The 20,609-nt window shown below is 50.6% G+C and overlaps 1 protein-coding gene across 4 annotated transcripts in view; it reads right to left on the bottom strand.

Moving 5' to 3' along the window:
* The window catches only part of PAX3 (paired box 3), a 96,275-nt gene extending 79,844 nt beyond the window's left edge, over positions 1 to 16,431 (bottom strand). For 3 of the 4 annotated variants that reach the window (XM_082464669.1, XM_082464666.1, XM_082464668.1), the window contains exons 1-4: positions 13,689 to 16,431; positions 12,202 to 12,437; positions 10,736 to 10,865; positions 9,438 to 9,572 (exon numbers count right to left, since the gene is read on the bottom strand). In XM_082464669.1, coding sequence (XP_082320795.1) covers positions 9,438 to 9,572; positions 10,736 to 10,865; positions 12,202 to 12,437; positions 13,689 to 13,773 — 586 coding nt within the window. In that variant the 5' untranslated portion in view covers positions 13,774 to 16,431. The remainder of the gene's footprint in view (positions 1 to 9,437; positions 9,573 to 10,735; positions 10,866 to 12,201; positions 12,438 to 13,688) is intronic. The other variant, XM_082464667.1, reaches the window with a different exon arrangement.
* Between the last annotated feature and the right edge of the window lie 4,178 nt (positions 16,432 to 20,609).

Genomic DNA, 20,609 nt, shown 5'->3' on the forward strand with positions numbered 1-20,609 from the left:
GGACTCAGTGAAAGTGAATTTTTTGGTGAGTGTGTGTGTGCTTGTGGGCATGTATGTGTGTTGGTCTTCATTGTCGCTCCTAAGCCTGAATTAAGCTTTTATTTGCCCTTGGGCAGAGCCCATCTGCCAGTAGGCTAGTCACTTTCTGCATGTTCAGAGGGCTTTTTTCCCCACAAGATTTTGAGTTTTCCTGTGAGATAAGTGTAACTTGCACATAACTTGTATCTTCTCATTTTATTCTCATATCACCCTGGGAAATTGGTATAATGTGCCCCCATCTTACCAGACATCAGAACTCAAGGGGTTCACACCCAAAATGTGTTGGTCTCAATTTTAGAGCAAAATCAGTGATGCAAGACAGACTACTTTTACCTTGGGTGCTATGCTCTTATAAGGCAAGCAAAGACATGAAAAAGGACTTTGGGGTGTGTTTAAGTCAGACAAGAAACATTCGTTTGTATTTGTGAACCTCAGTCAGGAAACCAGCCAAGTGGGGATTCAGAAAGAAGGAACCTGTTGCTTTTCTTATAATAAAATGAATTGGACCAATTAATTTTCTTTAGTTCAGGTTAAGCTCAACCATGGTAATTGGGAGACACACACACACACACACACACACACACACACACCCCCATACCCTGTGGCCAAGATTTTCTTAATCATGATAATATGTTTGAATACTGGAAGAATTTTAAAATATGTGTTTGAAGATAGACTCTATGAGTCTATAATTGTTTAAAAACAAGATTTTTTTCAAAAAGAAGATAGACCCTATAAAGGAAACAAAAATGATGTTAATACCCCCAGACAATGCCGAGGTAAGTTAATGCCTATATTAGGGTTTGCCAAAAAAAAAAAAAAAAAAGATAAAAGATGAGGGGTATGGTGGCTGTGCTCTTAGTTTATCTGTGTACCTATAAAAATCACAAGCCTACAAATGTAGGCTTTCTGTTAAAAATGTAAATTTGTATGTGACCATACAAGCATTGACTATGAAAGTATACAAAAACCAATTCCATGTTGCAAGATAAAATGCACACAGCCATTAAGTTTCCTTTCTTAGCTATTCTACCCTAACTTACTTATTGTTTGCATGTAATGACATAAAGCCAAGTACATTTAATTCTGTAGTTGTTTCCAGAAATATGCCTACCATCTGATTATAAAATTTTTTAAAATTTACATTTAAGCCTCCTTAAAACTATACTATTTGAATTCTCAATATGATCCTGGAAATTTTTAATGCTGAAAAATCAGTGGTATTTCCTCTCCCTCAATCCTATGTTAGTCAGCCAAGAAGAGTCTCCCATCCTTGTCACAAAGCATTTTGATCAGCTATTTTAAAATAGAATCCGATGGAATCGGATCCAGAATGAGTGGGAAATTGCTCCTAGAATCAAGAGTTTATATTAATATGCTATTGTAGATACAGTAAAGCTGGCCTTTACTGGGGGCTAAGTTAGGGGCTAAGGGGCTAAAAGTACATAAGAATCAAATCACTAAATGGGTTTAAGGAGACAAATATACGGCTAGTTTGCTATTGCCTGTCATGAGTTCTAGTTTGTTTTACTGGGGAAGATTCATTTCCCAATCACTGCAGTAAGAAGGAGGACATAAAAACTCAGACTACTTACTTTGATTGAGTTGCTTCACCACAAAGAGAAGGGGTTCTTTGTTGTTTTGGGTTTTTTCAACTTAAAATCCTGCAGCTAAAATTTAGATGCTACGAACTTTGTTATATGCAATGGGCAAGGTAAAACTCTTTCTCAGGATTTTTTTTTTCCAGGAGAAATGTGCACCAAATCAAATTTGAAATGTTACACCATTGTTCTTTATTAAAATGCAACTACTTCTTTAAAGAAAAGTGGCCATTTCCATGGCAGAAATTATCTGTTAGTCTCTTCTCAGTTTTTATCAGGAAGGAAGGAAAACAGACATTGAAGATATGAATTTATAAGGCCTTTTATTGCTCAAGTGTCTTCAACAACTATTTTCCATGGTTTTCATAGCTCCCTTTGACAATGGTGAAGCTTCTAACTCATCTCTCTTAAATAAATGTTTTATAACGTTAATGGCCATTTTGATAACTGCTCATTTTCCAGTTACAAACTGGAAAGTACATATATTCTGTTCCTTTGAGACCATCACAGAAATGTGGGGGAAGCTTTCTAAAAGGAGAGACGTCCCGATTCCAGCAAAAGTTCAACACTGTTGGAGCTCAGCGTTTGGCCCAACACTGCAAGATAGAGCTGAAAGCTGAGCTGTGCCACTCTCTACCCGAGACTGGCATGAACGGGGCGAGAAAACCTTTCCCAACAGAGCAGAGGATGGTCCTCTGTTCCCACTTTGGTGTGCATCTTCCAAGAGAATGGCAACTTCTGAAATTCCCTTTCACTTTCTCTGATCACAATTCCCCACTAAGGCAGCTAGTGCTTTTTTTTTTAACAATAATATCAAATGTTTATTTTTTCCAGCCTTATTGAGATATAATTGACATAGCCCGTCACTGAGTCAGTAATTCTGCCTTGGTACTGACATCAGGGCCCACTCAGAGTATGACTCTGCTGTCCCCCTGGCAGTATATGAATACATAGCCTGATATCCAAGGGGGGAAAGTCACTTTAACTCCACATGTAAATGAAACATGAAATATACATATACATGGAAAATGCAGCAAAGAACTCTCTAGCACTGCATCTGGACCCAGGACAAGGTAGTCATAATAGATCTGCACTGACTCATACTTCCAGCTTAATCTGTTTCAGGCAGTTGTCTCACACTGCAATGATTGGGACTATTGCAAAGGACATTTGAGCACAGATAGATTATTAATTAATTGGGAGATTATAATACAAAATGTTAGAAAATACCCACTAATGATTCTGACTCTGTATGTCAAGATTCATCTTGTTCAAGAGTGAATAAGAGTAAAATAAAATAAATGAAATAAAAATAAAACCCTAAGCACGGTTATTTAGTAGTGAAATGAACACAGAGAAAGGGATTCAGAAAATCCCGCACACAGGCAGATCTATGATGCTCAGTTGAATATTCAAAACTGAATCTGGCATAAATTTCACAACCTCAGTTAGAGTGACTCGGAATTTGCAAATTAAGCACAGAGATGGTATTTCCAAAAGAGCCTTTGCATGCATTTTAGCTCTCAGAAAAATCTATCCAAATATATTGAACTCTTAAACAAAACAAAACAAAAAAAAGCCTAACAGTTCATCGAAAAATCAACAGCCAAAAAAGTCATAAAATTATTCAAGGAAATATTTTTCCCAGCATTCAACAGCAGTGCTGAATATGAATTGGGAAGCTGTGCTGTTACCTCAAATTCCGATGACTCTAGAAAGTGTAACCTACAGGAGAAATAAAACTTTTTGTGTGTGTGCGCAACTGGGTATAGTTTACTGCCAACATAACTCATAGTGACCGACTTATAAATAAACTCTAACAATACACCAACTATACACACAAACAAACACGTATCTGCGCCTACATTGTAGGAGGTTTAAAAATATGCATGGGATTCATCTAACCATTCATAAACACAAAAATTGTGAAAACATATGTAGAGAAATGCAGTCAATCTAATTCCCAGTTTCCTGTGTATTTAATTGTTCTCCAGCTAGTTTTACACAAAACTCTGACATCTTGCCTTTACGTCATTCCCGCTTGGCAGGTAACTTCAGTAAAACTTCCATATTTAGAAATTTAGTGACATTCAGGATCTTAGTTTCCATGCCTCTCGTCACCTCCCCCCAAACGAGAAGTTATTTGATGATAAATTCACCATCTTAGCCTAAGTTCTAAACAAGAAATCACCATAGGATAATTAAAAACACCCCATGAATCTCTTCTCTGCAAACCTAGGACACGTTAACTGGTTTCGGTTCCTATTTCTTAAAGAGAATTCAGTCAATCCTCCTTAGAGGTTTCAGAGGAAAAGGAGGATTTTCCAAGACAGATAAGTTGAAATGATCCTGCTTTGATCTCAGTGGTTAAGAATCCCTCACAATGGAAGATGGCCACTGAGAGGCTGGGATCCCGGCCTTTTAATGCGTAACAATGGTATCAACAAACAGCTACTTAATCAATATTTGGCCAGAGCTGCTGAAAACTTCCTTTTCAGATTTTAATTCCTAGTTGTAAAACAACCCCAGAGCAGCCAGTGAGATAAGGCATTAAACTGACTGCTTAATTGCCTTTTACTGTCTTGTTAGTTATATATGTACATTCTTAATGGTTCTTTAATCTTTATTTACCCACATAAATAAGTTACCTGCCATAGGACTCCACCGAACTGAACCGACCTTCTCTGCCCCAGCCCTGGCCAAACCCTCTCACCGTTTATTGCTGTTGTTGAGGCTTTTAATATTCATTGGCTATTTACTTACGTACAATGTGAGCATTTAACCTCATAGTTAGGAAGGAATTTTTTTCCCCTTAAAAATATATGTATTCATGAATGTTGAACCTGAGTTCGGTGGCAACGCTTGTATTCACCTGATTAATTTCCGCATATTCCACTCCCTGAACCGAGGCGCACTTGCTGGTTCCACCTCACCGCGCCGATGAGTTTTACTGCACAGCCCTGGGGACTCTTAAATGACCCTTCAGTAATTATTACCCACGTGAAGCCCCTACGTCCCCGCTCCGGTGCTATCAACAAGCAAATCAAACTTCAAAATCAACATACAATTTCAAGCATTGGTTAGAAAATCTGCATGTTTTCAATAAGGCTAGAAAGTGAGCCTACAGCAGTCAACCAAACAAAACAAACCCTCAAAAAATAAAACTACGATCCGAACTCGGGTGTTTCCTTTCAAATCGGTCCAACAGGAAAATCGTTACCGTTATCTCCTTGAAAAGAACACAGCGAGGTGTTTTAATTTAATTCAAGTTTTGATATTTCCAATACACTTTTTAAACGGGTGATATTTCCTTGTTGAGTATTGTAAGGGCTTCAGAAAACATGAAATTTACCCCAAAGACCTGAGACGACATTGGGGTCAAATTCGTGATTCTGACAAATGGACTCGGAGAGTGGGCCGTCCACTTTAATAAAGGTTCCGATGCCACAAACCTAAGATCTTATAGCCCGTGATTTTAATCTGTGGGAAAGTTCCTCCCTCCCCCGCCCCCGCCTGTTCCCCGCACCGCGCCCCCCCACCCCCCCTCGCCCTTTGCCTCGCGCCAAAATGTCCTTCCCTGCTAACTTCAAGGCTGGGGGGGTCCGGGGGGGCGGGTGAGGGAAGAAACGGCCTTCCGCTCCCCTCGATGTCAGTAGCACTCCCGTTAATGATAAAATGTTCTTTTCATGATTCCACTGGAAATGAAATAGTTCCAGGACTTTTAAAACTTGTACATTTTTAATTGCTTTATCTTATGTCCCGCTGAAAAGCTGATGTCGTCCTCGTTAATTTTAGAAAAGCTCCTAAGTTTACAAACTCAAGCAAAACTTTTGTCACCTTTACTTTCTCAAATTAAAAAAAGAAAAAAAGCACTGTTTTTCATAAACGTCAAATTGAAAGGGAGCGTTAAATAAAAGGAGGGTAAGCTCCACCCTACCTATGCTTGGGGTCTCTTGGCTCAATCTTTGAAATTGTTGCAAACCTCCCACGCTCACTGGTGATTCTTAAAAGGGGTAAAGTCCTATGAAAGTGTATCTCCAGCCCCAATCAAAACATCAATTTGGCAATCTGGCCTCTCTCCCCCTGCACTCCCGAGCTGCCACTTCAAAGCCGCAGCAACAAGTCAGTAATTGTAACTTTGCATCTAAATATTTAAGCGAGAGTCTTGCAGTCGCGTGTCCATTTACAGTCCTCATCTGTGCTCTAATTCCATTACGGCACAAAGCAAAAATGTTTCCCAAAACTCACAAACAGGAAAAGCGTCACCCTGCTGCTGCTGCCGCTGGAGAAGGAGGAGGAGGAGGAGGAGGAGTTGATGAAGGAGCAGTTTCTATTGATTAGTCACTGCTTTTGTGTTAAGGGCTTTCTTTAAAATAAGAAAAAAATGGGGGGAGGTTGCAGAAATTTCACTAATGTGAGCCTCAGGCAAGGAAGGGGGAAAAAAGAGGAGAAGAAGAGGGCGGGGGAGGCGGGCTGTGTCTAGATGAAAGTGAGAAGGACATAAAGGAGGCAATTGAGTCGGCTGCAGCCCGGCGAGCTAAGCTTCGAGCCGGCCGGAGCGCAGGGGAGGGGGTGGCGCGGCGCTTTGGCGCAGGGCGCAGGAGTGGGGGCCGGCCCATTGTGGCGGCGCCCGCGGGCCAGCTCCGCAGCGCCGGGGGAGGAACAGAGACGCCTATTGAGTGGCCGCAGCGCGGGCCGTGCCCACAGCCCCAGTTGCCGCGACCGGGGCTAGGTTCTTACCGCTGCGCCTGCTCGGCTCTTGGGGAGGGGAAGGGTGTGTGGGGAGGGGAAGGGTGTGTGGGGAGGGGAAGGGTGTGTGGGGAGGGGGGTGTGGGGGGAGATGAGAAGGGTGCTGGGGGGGTGTTCCTGGCTGCCCTACCCTCTCCTTCCATCCTGGCAAAAGAGCTGGAAGCAAAGATCCAGGAGGGGCGCACAGCGTCTGTTGCGCGCCTAGGGCGCACGGGCCTGAGCGCCCCGCGTCGGCCCGAAGCGCTGCTCTTGCATTGGGCGAGGGACAGGGCAAAGTTGGGAAGGTGAAAGAGGCCATCCGGAAGAAAGGACAAGACCCTGGAGAGAAAAACGAGGGCCGTTCTGACCTCTTTCAGGGTACCTCTCTCCCTGTGTCCCAGTCTCTAACAAGTAGAGAGAGGTACTCGGGAAAGCCAGTCTCAGAAACATCCGGCAGGCCGGAAAGGAAGCTGGAACCTCCAGAGAGAGCGCGCCGCCCTGATCATGACACCCAAACGTCCCTTCTCAGCCAGGCTCCTCCTGCCCCGCCTGGGAGCTCAGAGCCCTTTATCAACATTCAGTCTATTTTCCAAGCGGGGCAGCCTGGGACTTTTGCGGCCCAAAGGATAGAGGGAATTTGGGGTTTTTTTTTTTTTTTTTTTTGAGGTTTTGAAACTTCCCTTCAAACTACACTCCACTCTGTCCTTTCTCTGGGCCCCTCTTGTCCTCCAGGGCTCATCCGGAAAGGGAGCTAGAGGCACTGAAGAGACTGACGCTGCATCTTCCCTGACAACCCCAAATTAAATTAGACTTCAGCCTCCGAGTTGTGTGTACGTGTGTGTTTTCAACGGTTCAGCCCCCTCTGGGGAGAATACTCTGATTTTAAAACTGGTAGCAATTGCCCTTGAATGGCAGCGGGCCCAGCTAGACGGCCCAAAAGACTAGAAACATTTTGTAGGTGAAATGGCCACTTTTTCCACGCTGGAAAGTCCATAAAACTTCCTGGCGCAGCAGCTATTGGGGCTCATTGAATAATTCATCCCTCATTGCAAGCCCATAATGTCTATTCTCGGCCCTTTGTGGGGCTGTTTTCTCTTCTTTTCTCCTTGAATTATAAAAAGGTTGCCTTCCTTTGTTCACATCAAGCTGCTGCGAGCCGGAGCTTTGTCTGGGCCGAGCTAAAGTGTGAGTTTCAATGGACTCTCCAGGCTTTGTCTCCCAAGTTCATCTCCAAGTGTAGATTGTGTAGAGAAGGCCTTCTTTGTAAAAGCTGGAAAAGTTGTACAAATGTTTGACCAGCTCATTTGGGGCGTTTTGTCTCCTGGGCCTCGGTTGCCGGTGCTGCGAGGAAGCTGTCGAGCTGCGGAGCGGGCGCCTCCAGCAACAAGTAGCAAAGCCTTGCCACCCTTCACCCCCCCTTCCCAAGCCTCTCCTACCCTCTGGGCTCATTGCCCCCCTGCCGGCAGGGGCCCGTTAGGTTTGGGGTTGGCTGGTTTCTCGCCTTCTTCCCTCCCTAGCACCTCCGTGATGCATCTAGACCTAGAATAAAAGCTGGGGTCTGTTCTCAGAGACCAGGGCAGAAACGCACCCCTCCAAAAGGAAGGGCTTAAACTGAGTCCATGTGAGGCCCCTGCTTTAGAAGGAGGGAAGCAACAGCACATGTATCTCCCCTGCCCAACCTGCCGTGGTTTTGGTGTCTTTTCTTGATTGCCTGTGTGTGCCAGGGCATCTAGGCACCTGTTTATCGCTGAAATCTGTGGTTCGGATTTACAACACTGAAATCTGGGTCCCTTCGAGGTTGTGTACAGAGTTTGCATTGATTTGTAAAGCTGCCGCTCCGGAGGGCCAGCGGTCCGCCCCGGAGTTGAGCAATGAAGGTAAAAGAAGCGACCACTTTCCCGACCCACAGTCCTACCCTGGATGCCACCGGCTGACGGCCCAGACCCAGCTGGTCGAAGTGGGTGACCGCTCCAAGCCCACCTGGAGAGCCGCCTGCCCTTCTAGGGCAACTCAAAAGTCAACTCAGCCCAACGAAGTCCCGGCCCCGGGCGAGGGAAGGCCACGCCTGGGGGATGGGGGCACCTGGCAACTCCCGGCCCTTTGTGCTTTGGAAGAGGTGCAACCACCCCCAAGGCCAAAAGTGCTGAGACGCAAAAAGGCTGAGACTCTCCTGCTGCCATGAACCCTTCCAGGTTCAACTCCCACGGGGTTGACTTTCTTTTGTGGGAGTGGGCGTACCTTTAGAGTCTGAAGACAACCCGCAGGCTGCACTTATGACTCCGTGGGGGAGATTCCCTCTTGAGGCTGACAGATCGCAGCCAACAAGAAGACAATGGTCCGCACCCCTGGGCGGAGAAAGGGTGCCGGCACTGTGAGCCCAAGAACCCAGACCCCCTCGGTTTGTAACCCAGAGCTTAGGCTTGTTTTACTTCCCAGACACGCACAGCTCAAACCCTACCGCATTTGAAAACCAATTTAAAACAAACAAAAAAACAGCCAACTTACAGATGTACCTTTATAAGGCAATCAATGTGGTGCAACCTTGGGACCCCACTGCCTTAAAGAGTTTTGAGCGTCTCTCTCTCTCTTGTCCTCGTTCCCGTCCCTCTCCCTCTCTCCCTCTCCGCGCCCCCCTCCTCTGATGTGGAAACCCCTTTGGAGACCCGGGCCTTTCCTAAGGGCGGAAAAAAGTTCCTTTAACCTCCGGAGGCTCACGGACTGCCCCCAGCCTCACAACCGCTCAGAGACGCCCAGTCCGGTACCCCAGAGGGCAGGAGGGTGGCCCCGCACCCAGACCGCAATTTGCAGTTCTGCCTTCCGTGGGGCTGCGAGTGGTGTGGAGGAAAGGTTTAAAAATAGAAAAAAAAAAAAGAAGAAAAGATTTTTGTGTTCACTGTAAGTGCGTCTCTGGTCTTTCACTTGAACGCTCTTACCCGGGTGCAGGGGATATGAGCGAGAAGGGACCTTGACACGAGCGGGGCTGCGCCGCCCTCAGGACCCCAGCGTCAGAGCGCGGAGTTCGGGGAGGCGCAGGCCCCCCAGGGCGCCGCCCAGCGCGCCGCCGCTTACCTCGTTCGCTCAGGATGCCGTCGATGCTGTGTTTCGCCTTCTTCTCACTCTCCTCTGCCTCCTTCCTCTCCAGGTCGGCCTCCTCCTCCTCGCCTTTCCCGAATTTACTCCTCAGGATGCGGCTGATGGAACTCACTGGGGGCGGAAGGAGGAAGGGGGCGCTTACGACTGAGACCAGCAGGGCCGCGCTGCAAGGGGCCCCCCGGCCCCCAGTCGGGGTACGGGTGGGGGGGCCTAGAAGGCCTACCCTGCACAGCTTGCTTCCGTCTCCTCCAGCGTCTTTGGGGATCCTCGTCCTTCTACACCCTGCCTCACCCTCCCACTCATACCCCCCATCCCATAATCGGCCTCTAGGAACAGCGAGCCGGGAGCCTGGAAAGCTCGCACCTCCAGGTTAGGGCCGGGAACCGCGGTCTCGGTCCGCTCTCCCCAGTAGGAAGTTTCCCTCCTAGACTCCACAGACGGGTCTCTAGATCTCCAATCTAAGAGATTTCTCCCGCCAGCCACACTGCACCGCCTCAACCTGAAGGCATTGCGCCCCGCGGTTCGCGGTAAGGCAGGAAGAACCAGAGCGGACCCGTCCCCTGCAATTCAACTTTTTTCTTTTTTTTTTTTTTCTTTGAGGCCATAAAGGGTTTAAATTTCAACTGCAGAATCGTTTCCTATTGTAAAAGTCAAAAGAAAATGCACTCTCCCCCATTTATTTTTTCCAGATTCCAGTCTGGTAAACAAATCCATGCTCCGAAATATCTCGTTCTCGCAGGGGGGAAAAGGGAGTTTCCTTTTAATTAAAAACAAACCCGCGCGCCCTCGCCCGCGCTCGCCCCTCTTCTCCCTCCGCCTCCCCCTGGCCGCCGGGGGCGCCGGATGGGCCCTGGGACTCGGGAAAAAATCCCGGCCGTTGCCGAAGCCTCCCCTCCTTGGCGCGCACGGTGAAGTCTCGGTTGGCGCGGCCCCATCTCCCTTCGGTTAGGATTACCAAAACATTTGTTTCTCTTTAAAAGGGAACATCAATATTAATAAACGCTTGGCCTCCGCCTCGCGTTTCCTGCCCTGCCTCTTCGACAGAAATCCTCTTTGGGGAGCCCTCAGCGGCGGGCTCTCAACCCCAGGACAAGCAGCTCACCACTCCCTCCATAAAACGCCAAAAACGTCTAGCTCGTAAATATTTCAGAGCCCTGGGAGGGGCCGTCTTCCGATCGCCCAGATCGATCATTGGGGTGATTATGGTTCAGATGGCCCGCCCGGGTAATAGCGACTGACGCCTCGCCCCAGGAAGACGTTAATGAGCCTGGTACCTGAGGGTACGGTGTTTCGATCACAGACCGCGTCCTTGAGTAATTTGTCTCGAATTTCCCAGCTGAACATGCCTGGGTTCTCTCTTTTGTATTCCTCAATTTTCTTCTCCACGTCAGGCGTTGTCACCTGCTTTAAGAGAACAGGCAGGCAGGCGTTGGTACCCAGTCCTCTGGGCCAGATGTGGCGGCCGCACCGCCTCGGGCCTGGAGGGACGCTCCTTCGTGCGCCCCCTGGGAAGGTCCCTCTGCTTAGCAAAAGGACCCCTGCTCTCTGAGGCAGTATACTTTAGAAAGGGGCAGAGAGGAAACCATCCCACCCGGAAGCAGCCTGGGTACTCTTCTCCCCAGATCAGTCCCTCAGTCGGCTTAAAATAAGAAGAGGTATGACATATTGGAAGGTGTGTACTTTCTGATCCACGGAAATAAAGAAAGGCAGCCCCTTACACTGAATCAACACGAAAACGAAACTAAAAAAGGAATGCTTGAAAGAGGAGCAGAAAAATCAAGTTAGACCTGCAACTTGGGCCTTTCCAAAGGAGCACAAGATTTTAGCTAAGGTGAAGACCAAAATGAAATGCGAAAGGTGAGTGTCCAGATTTTTTAAAAATTAGAGAGGATAGCAAATATGGATAATTTTAGAGACTGGCTCTTTTCTTCCCAATAAAAAGCATTTCCAGAGATTCTTAGAGAGGTTGCAAGGGGGGCTGGCATGGCAGGAGGAGAGGCGGTTGTCTGGAAGTCTTCAGTTTACCAGAACCCTCCTTTTGGTTTTGCCCTGTGGCAACTAGAAAATTATATTGGATTTTCCCCACATCCAGAAGAAAAGGCAGACCGTATACAATCCCCTCCCACTCAGCCACAGCCAGTGTGATTCTCTTTCCTTTTTCAAGGAGAACCAAAATAATTTGACGATAGCACCGAACTACCTTTTAAAAGCCAAGTCATTGGCTCATTGCAAACAATACAAATCACCCTGGCTTTTGACTCCTTGAAGACAATTTGGACTGGAGGCGACTGGGGATGGGAGTTGGGAGAGAAACCATTAAAAATCAAAAGTGGTTCCTTGGATTAGTTTTGGAAAAGGCAGTGCAGTGGCTGGGAGCTGGGATGATACTTGGGGAAGAAACCAGCAACAGGTGGGCACATACAGTTTGCACACTTTGGGTGTTTGCCTATTAAAATAATTTGATGGGGATTCCAGGACTCTGAGGCATAAAAAACAAATGCTTTATCACCTTTGCAAAAAGGCTGGAGTTTTTCCTTAGCGTTTATCAAGGAGCTCCAGCTAAGACAGCACTCTAGCCACTTCCCTTCAACCCCCAATACACACACACACACACACACCTTCTCAGATTTGGATAAACTCCTCAGAAAGCCCCAGATGTCAGTCCTTGCCCCCTGCCCATTCTTCCCTAACTCGGGACACTGCAGGCAGGAGGCCTCCAGGGCCAGGCCCACGCGCTCACCTTGGGCTTGCTGCCACCGATGGCGCCGGGGCGGATGGAGCCCGTCTCCTGATATCTGCACAGGATCTTAGAGACGCAGCCGTGGGACACACGCAGCTGACGGGAGATGACACAGGGCCGGATGCCGTGGTGGGCCATCTCCACGATCTTGTGACGGATGTGGTTGGGTAGCGGCCTGCCGTTGATAAATACACCGCCGAGCTGGTTGACCCGGCCCTGGCCGAGGGGGGTGGACACTGAGAGCACAAGGCGAAGAGAGAGACGCACAGAACGTCATTTCGGGAGAGCAGAGAGCAGCCCAAAAGATGAACCCACCTAATTTCTCACTCCTCTGGCCAATCGCCATGTTACAGCCTCAACACTGAAACTGCTCCATTCAGGCTCCCAGCCGCAGACCCTGTTTCAACTACACTTGTTCAAATTATTAAGCAATTCAGGGGCACATAATCTTGTGTGAAGGGAACAACCAGGGCAAAATAACTCGCTCCAGTGAAACTGTCTTCCCTTTGGGCCCAGGAAAGGGGAAAACTTGTGGGGGGAGACTCTGAGGCTGGAACAGCCTCCTGGCAGAAAGATGTTCACCCAGGCCTTCTCGAAGTTGCACTAAACCCTGTCTAATTGGGGCAGCTTTCTTTCTAAGGGACTTGGAGGAGCTGACAGCCCTTCGGGTCTCTGGCTAAGAGGGCCGCAGGCAAAGGTCAAAGAGGGTCCTGAAAGCAAGCCGCAGGTGTCAGTGCGTGTCACCTGTTACACCTCGGGACAGAGACGACAGTCGGGTCTGCTCGCAGGTCCCCTCGCCTCCGCTGGTGCCCTGGATATCACATCCTACTCTGCACTGAGGGCCAAGGCTAGGCGCCACCCTGCCAGCATCCCGGCTCCGGCGCCTCAACCTCGCAAACTGCCTAGAAAGTTTCGGGCTTGCAAATCCTCTTGCCTCCCTGGGATTCCAGAACCTTCAGGCTAACTGAAAGGCAGTTCCCCAAACGGGTTGTGGAAACTTCGAGATGCCGCTGGAGATGAATGGAACTCTAATTAATGAATCAATTAATACTAAATTTTCCAAACACCACCACAACTTTGTAGCGGCAAGAAAATCCTTCCAGAATTAACAAAAGTTTAGCAAACATGGGAGCAACCGGGACAGTTCTGAGATGCCTTCGGGTGGACAAAATGCTGAGAAGTTGCCTTCTGGTACTCAGAAGCCGCTGATCCTTTCCCCACCACGGCATTTCCAAAACAACTAGAGCAAAGCGGAACGGCCCAGGAACAGGCCTGACGGCCAAGCTCCGCGGAGTTGAGGAGAGAAGGGCGCTTCGTTTGCCCAGAGAAAATCGAGTCGGGATCTCGCCCGACTGTTCCCTCCTGGGGCGGGGGTACCCCGGGAATGGGCTCCTGGACGCGCCAAAGGAGCTTGTGGAGACCCGGGGCTGAGTGGAGCAGCCCCGCCGCGGCCCCGGGGTCTGGGCGGCGCTGAGGCCCTTTCTTACCTTCCAGCGGGAACCCGCTGCGCGGGTAGTTCTGCCCCGGGCCCGGCCGCATCATCCTGGGCACAGCTCCGGCCAGTGTGGTCATCCTGGGGACAGCGCCGCTTGGAAATTATATCCAGGTGAAGGCGAAATAGAAAGACGAGAGAGGCGCTGGTGACCCTCGGCAACTCCCCCGAGCGTGGAGAGCCCCTCCCCAAAAAGACTGGAGAGAGAGGAGGGACACGGGGAGGGGGCTGCTCGCTCCTAGTCCAAAGAGAGGCTCGAGGTGGAACCGGGGAAAGGGGCGGGCAGGGAGGCCCCGGAGTCCAGGATCCCGAGCCCAGGGCGGAAAAGTTTGGTGCGAAGCTGGGCGAGCGGCGCCGCGGCTGGGAGCGCTGGGGAGGGGGCTCGGAGCGCCGCGACGAGCCGAGGCGGGGGGGCCGGGGGCGGGTGCGCGGCCGGCCTGAGTCTCCTCCCGTCGTGACACCGAGTGCGGGGATCCGGGCTCGGGAGCATTTATTAGTTCTTTCACCCAAAGCTTGGTCAGGAGCCCTGAGCTGCGATTGGCCGACGGGGAGACCGTCCCGGGTGGCGGAGACACGCGCTGATTGGGCGACAGCGGCCACTTTCTCTTCCCATCCCCGGCGGCGCCGAAGCCTCGGCAGGCCCGGAGAGGAACCTGCGCTGCGCCTCTTCCCCGGGGAAGACAAGGGTACACCCACGGAAACAGGGAGAGCCAGTCCGAGGGAGATGGCAGCTGCTGAGACTGGAGAGGGGTCTGCATCTGTCTGTCTGTCTTTCTATGTGTGTCTCTCTCCTTGACTTTCTACTTCTCCGTCTCCTTATCTCTCGGTGTGTATCTCTGTGTGTCTTTCTCTGTCTCTGACTCTTCCTCTCATTCCATCTCTCTGTGTGTCTCTATGTCTGTCTCTGTTCTACCTGCGGCTCTGCCTCGCGCCCATTTTTCTTGGCTTACTTGCCAATGAAGGGGGTGCAATTACAATAAGAAGGCATTGGAGCCCCCAGACATCTGTAGTCTTCCTTCCTCTGGTCCATGCCCCTTGGCACAGGCTTATTATGAAGGTCTTCCCTATGGGGTTCCTCCCAGGAAGAGTCCAGAGTGTGCTGATAAGTTCTTTTGTCTTCACAGTCTGGGGGCAGGGATAGTGTGAAGCTTAGGTAGTGGCCGGAGGCCCCACTACTGGTTAGTTGAAGGCTGGGGAAGGGAGGAGAAAGAAAAAGGTCTCCTCTTCTTGATTAAAAAACCCTCTCTAGGAAGCCCCAGCTCTAAATCTGGAGGTATAGATTCTCCAATGCTTTGGCAGAGATGCATCTATATGTTAAAGTTTTGCCCGGCTGCAGCATTTGTTCTCAGGAATTTATTATGGTATTCAGACTAAACTGCTGGAAAAATAAAAGGAGCAAAGTCTTGGCTAGGAGCTGAAGTGTCCCCAGCAGGATATGACGCCAGGAGTGTTGTAAAGACTGTCTGTCCTTAGAGAAGGTGCTATTGTGCATAGCCTTTTATTTATAACTTGGTAAGTGCCAGCGAACTCGCCTCCTTTACACCCCCGAGTGCCAGCCCCGCGCTCTGCACTGCGCTTTATTCGCTCGAGTCTATTCAAGGACTGTCACTCCGGGCCTGCGAGGTATTCAGGGCCTTAATCAATCAAAAGGATGAGAATCAGGCAGGTTTTTCCCTTTGAAATAAAGGAAACAATGACTTCTGGGCTTCAAGTTCCCCCTTTTCCTTTTACGATTTTTGAATTTTTTCTGCACTGGAGTTCTCCACCCTCTCTCTCCTTCCCCTTTCCCTTAACTCACTTGACAGTTTTTACATGAACTCGGCCCCCAAACCCAACTCCCCACCCCCTAATTAAGGCAAACTAAGAAGGCAAGATGGAGGGGGGAGTATAGCTGCTCAACCGTCTGCGAGTTGGCTCTTCAAAAATCCACTCGCAAGTGGGAAAAGCAGGCAGCTTTCGGCTCTGCCCAAAGTCAAAAGGTTTGGTTGACCCTCTGAGCAAGGGGAGACCAGCCTCTGGAGACACCAGAAAAAGTCTGGACATTCCCTCACCCACCCAAGTGCGGAGGGCCCCACGTGCGTTCATAGTACACAGGAGGGACGCGGCTTAGAATGCAGCCCTGTTCAACCTGGTTTTACATAAAATGATTCAATTTGTCAAGGGGACAACTTTCTCAGTTCCTTTTTGCACACTTGGGGACCACAAAAGCCTGCGTCCTGTTTCCTAAGCTACTTCTCGAGCTAGACTTTTTCCAAGTTTTCTGTCTCCAAAGGTTGAATGGAGCAGCCAGAGCACTTTCTAGGGTCACCCGTCCTTGTTGGAGGAGGGAGATCCCAAAGTGTGTTTCAAGAGGGCAAAGGCAGACTCAACTCACAGTTAAAAGGAACCCTGGGACCCGCGGCAACGAGGGGTTAAAGAACGTCCAGGACTGAGTCTCATTGGTTTTGGAGCCGAGGGCTACGTCTTCAAGCCCTCCCGGTGGACCCGGTGCTCTCCCGCGGGGCGTGCTCTCTCTCTCGAGAGCCCTCAGATCCGCGGAGGGATGCGCTTGCCGCAGACTCGCTCTCCCGGGTTTCGTGTCCTCCCAATTGTAGAGCCGGGAGGACCTTTGAATGGAGGTGCTGCAGGTTGAAACAGATTTCTTTCGAGGGCCCATAGGTGCCCATCCAGTAGGCACATCCATAAACCGACCACCACTTGCTTTAAAAATATACAAATGGAGATGGGGCGGGGTGGGTGGCGGGGAAGGGGGGCTGGCGGCCTGCAGCCCAGGAGTCTCTTTGCTGGCCTCTCCCCTGCCAGACCGCTCTGAGGTATATATGTAGCCAGAAGATTAACTCGGCTCTTCCTCACCCTGGCAGCAGCCAGAGGACCCTGGAGACCCAGAGACGGGTGGGAGGGCATCCTCAGGCTCCTGGCAGCTGGGCCGGTCGGGCTGCAGGGTCATTTCCGAATTCCCCAGAGTCCAAATTCCCTGAGGTTGGTATCCCCGAGGTCTGACTTGGGAGGGCCAGGACAGCGATGTTGGCTGAGACTCCCTGGCCGGTGGTGCCCACTCGCAGTCAGGCCAGACCAGGCGGGGCGGGGAGGGGGAGGCGGGGTGACCAATAGGTCACCGGAGGGTGGGGTGGTTCCCAGTTTCCCAGGCTGGTTTCTAAAGAAAGCACCCGATTGTACACGCCAGCCACTCCTTCCCTATCTCGGAAGCTTGGGCCTCCCCTTACTTCTTTCCAAAGTCTCTCTGGAAGCCGAAGCTACACCCACACCTGACTCCGCAGAGCAGGAAGGGGGTCTCCACCAGGGCACCTCCCCTGCCGGGAACCTGTGGGCCACCGAGTCCCCATTCCACTCACGGGCAAAGGAGTAACCCTGCAGTGGGGTTTGGAAGGCGCCTGGCCCTGCAGCCCTGAGCCCAGGTTTGGGAGGCAATTTCATTTCCTCAGACTGACAAGTTACCCAGAAAGCAGCCAGGAGAGTCTCTAGCACAGTTCCATGAAGGAACTGTGGTGTCCACCCGCACACGCACGTGCAAAATGAAACTGGAGCCCTGAGGACAATAGTAGGATAATTCGACCCCAAAAGGAAAATAACTTGCAGCTGCTTCCTCTGCCCCCAGTTTCAGAGGCACTTCAGGTGAAATAGATAGCGGCTGCGCCTCCAAGCCTGTGGGGAGAATGGCCAGTTCACTAGAAGGCTCTCCCTCCCCGCCAGCTTGGTTGCCTGGATCCACAGTCCAGTCAGGTTGAGTGGAATCTGCTTTGGGCCAAGTGACCCCCTTCAGCCCACAGCCCCGCACTTGTGGACCCCAGGCCACAAGCGTTTCATGGCCCACGGACTTCTTGGGCCTCCGAGAGGAGAGAGACCACTTCATTCTAGCCGGACACAGGCCTTAGGGGGAAATTATGAGCTGTGTAAAATAATGTCCCTGAACTGGAGGGGGTGGTGCCTGCCACCCACACCTTTTTTGCCGTATCTGGAGGGTGTAGCCTCGCGGGGACGCATCCCAGGGTCGCAGGCATCACTCAGGATGCAGTCCGAGGTTTGAGCAAACGCGACGGGAAACCCTCAATTCCACAGAAAGGCTTTCCCGCATTCACTGGGAGGAAATCAAAACGCCAGATCCTGACCACACGCTTCTTGGCCGGATACCAGATTGGTGATTGCTTGGGTAAAACCCGTGGCCCATCGCAGCGCCTGGCTTAGCGACCGTGATCAGGCCCCCAGCTGTTGTTTGTCAAAAACTTTGGCGCCGCTATTCTCCCCCAGTGGAAAATTAGTCGGGATGGGGTCGGATTTAGGGACTGGATGGGGATCTGCGCATCGCACTGAAATGTGGTGTGGGCCAGCCGCAGTGGTTTTGTCCCTGCGGTGCCCCTGTAGCTAGGGAAGCGGCCCCAGAACGTGTGAGCGGGTTCTCAATAAAGAACATATGGTTTGTGAGAAAAGAAGGAAGAAGGAAAAAGAGGAAAGGAAAAAGAAGGGAGAGGAAGAAGTGAGGTGTAAAAAAATATTTTTTGAAAGGCAGTGAGGGAGGGAGAGAATGAATCTCACAGCAGCTTGTCTCCTACAGATGTTCATTTGGTTCTGCAAAAATTATTTTTATGCAAATAAGGAAGACAAGATGCTAGAGTCTGGGAGAGGGGGGAGAGGTGTCTCATAAAAAATAGAATACATACCCTCTAACCTTCAAAAAGTGTTTTGCCCAACTCGGAAAGGGTGTGTGTGTGTGTGTGTGTGTGTGTGTGTGTGTGTGTGTTGAAGTTTACAAGAGAAATTTGGTAACTGCTCTGCTGGTGTGTGTATGAGATGCCAGCACACAGGGCCGTGTTTGAAGGGATTCTGAGGTGGGAGAGGGGAGGTAAAGATTAGGGGTCTTGGAAAGGGGGTACTGGCTGGCACTGGGGGCAGTCTGGGCCTTGAGGAGGAGAGGCAGTGCACAGGCCAGATCTGAAGTGGGGTGGGAGCAGAGCTGGGGACGTGGACGTGAGGGCTGGGGGAAGCGGGAGGTCTTCTGGGTTTCCTTGACGTCTGGAGCAGAACGAAGAGCAAATGACCACGCCAGGAACTCCTGCCCCACGGTGCCTGGGGGCGCTTCTGGACACGAAGTGCCCGGACTGTGTGTTCTGCTGGTGTGGGGCGGGAGAGACGTGGAGGGGGCGGAAGGGGAAGGAGTGAAGGGGGTGGACTGACAGGCCTTTCGCTCTGATCAGGCCAGGTCTCTCTCGGACTCCGCCGGGGCCCCGGTGACTGAGCCAGCGCCACGAGCCGCCATCGCCTCTCGGCCTGAATCCCTTCAACCCCCGCAGCAAGTTTCTCTGCCAGGTGGATTTTAGAGGGAGGAATGGGAGGCGGGTGACACAAGGAGCAAGAAAGATCTGGGAGGCTGTTCAAACCCAGGGTATCTAGCTGAGCCACACTGAGGTCCCGGAAGCCTAAGGCAGGAGAGCTGTGAGTGAGTCCCTGACCTGCGGTTCCCAGGTTTTAAAAGCGGGTCGGGAGCGGGGACTGCACAGCCAACTCGGAGGAGTAAACGCAACAAGTGCGGGGAGCTGGAAGAGACCAGGTTTCCGTGAGCGGAGTCCGGGCGCGATTTGGCTAAAGCCTGAGGAGGTCTGGCAGGGACGGAAGAAGATGATTAGGAAGTGTTGTGCGCAGTCTGCCTCCCGGCCACGCCCACCCACTTCGGGGCGGCCCCTGGGAGCTCACCTGGTACGGGGGAGAGGAGGGGTCCCTTGCCCTGGGATACGTCATTTCCTGACCCCCTCCACCCTTTCAAAGGTGGAGGGGAGGAAGAAGAGAGAAGGAGAAGAAGGAGGAAGAGGAGGAGGAAAGGAGGAGGGAGAAGGAAAGAAAGAAAGGAAAGAAGAAAAGAAAAAAGGTCACCACAACCAAAATAGGCTGCCTCAGCCCTTCCAGTCTCTAGATAGGACTTACGCTAGGATCCTTCCTAGTTCTTAAACTTTTTCTGCATCTCCCTTCCCCCAGGAAAACACCTATTTCCTCATCTAAACAAAGTTTCTCTTTTGGGAGATGAACCTTTAATCTAACCTTGGGTTTGGGGACGAGGCGTGGAAGAAAACTTTTGATTTAGAAGTTTAGAGTAAGGAGAATCCTAAGGGAAAACCCTGAAAAGATGAAAACTGACCATCTCGAACTCAAAGTTATGGGAAGGAGCGGCCAGGAGAAGTCTGAGCTGGAGCGAGCGTTGGACAGAAGTGCAGACCCGGCCCTAACCGGCTGCCCAGGGCCCTGTTACAGAAAGCTGTCCCGGGTCCCCTCGGTGGTCCCACGTGCAGGTCACCCTCGTGGCCTTTCTTTTTTTTCCCCCCCAGAAAACCCTGAGAGAGGCATCCTGGTCCCCAGACCCCCAACGCCCAGCCCCGGCCAAGAGTTAAGACAAGTAGCCCCGAGAGGAATGAGCTTCAGAAAGCCTTTCTTCTTTTCATTTCTAAACGAAATCTAATACTATCTGGCCGCAAAAATATATGTCACTGGACCAGAGTCTGAAAGATTAACATTTGGATATGTAGGAAATGTAATCTGCATGGCTAATTGATTCCCAGTGTATCAGTTTAAAGGATAAAGATCAATATCTACATGATGGATATTGTATTAATAGGGGCATAAATAAAGGCCGAAGAGTCGTTACCAAAACCTTTGAAGCCGCTTCCCGGCTCCTGGGCCCTCCACGCTGCCGGCCACTCGCGGCGTCCCCCACCCGCCCGCCCCCAGCCCCTGCTGGGTGGGAAGCACTCGGTCCCCACACCCGGAGGAAATGTTTCCGGCTAAAGCGGGAGTGTTTTAATGCAGCGAAGCTCAAGAGAGAGACGGCCTTTTTTTCCTAGGCTGTAGCAGGTGGACAGTAAGGCGGGAGAGAGGGTGGTATTTTAGCAAAACGCACCGCTAAGATGCTTAG

This window comes from Balaenoptera physalus (assembly GCF_965194825.1).
Source record: "Balaenoptera physalus genome assembly, chromosome: 6".
NCBI lineage: Eukaryota > Metazoa > Chordata > Mammalia > Artiodactyla > Balaenopteridae > Balaenoptera > Balaenoptera physalus.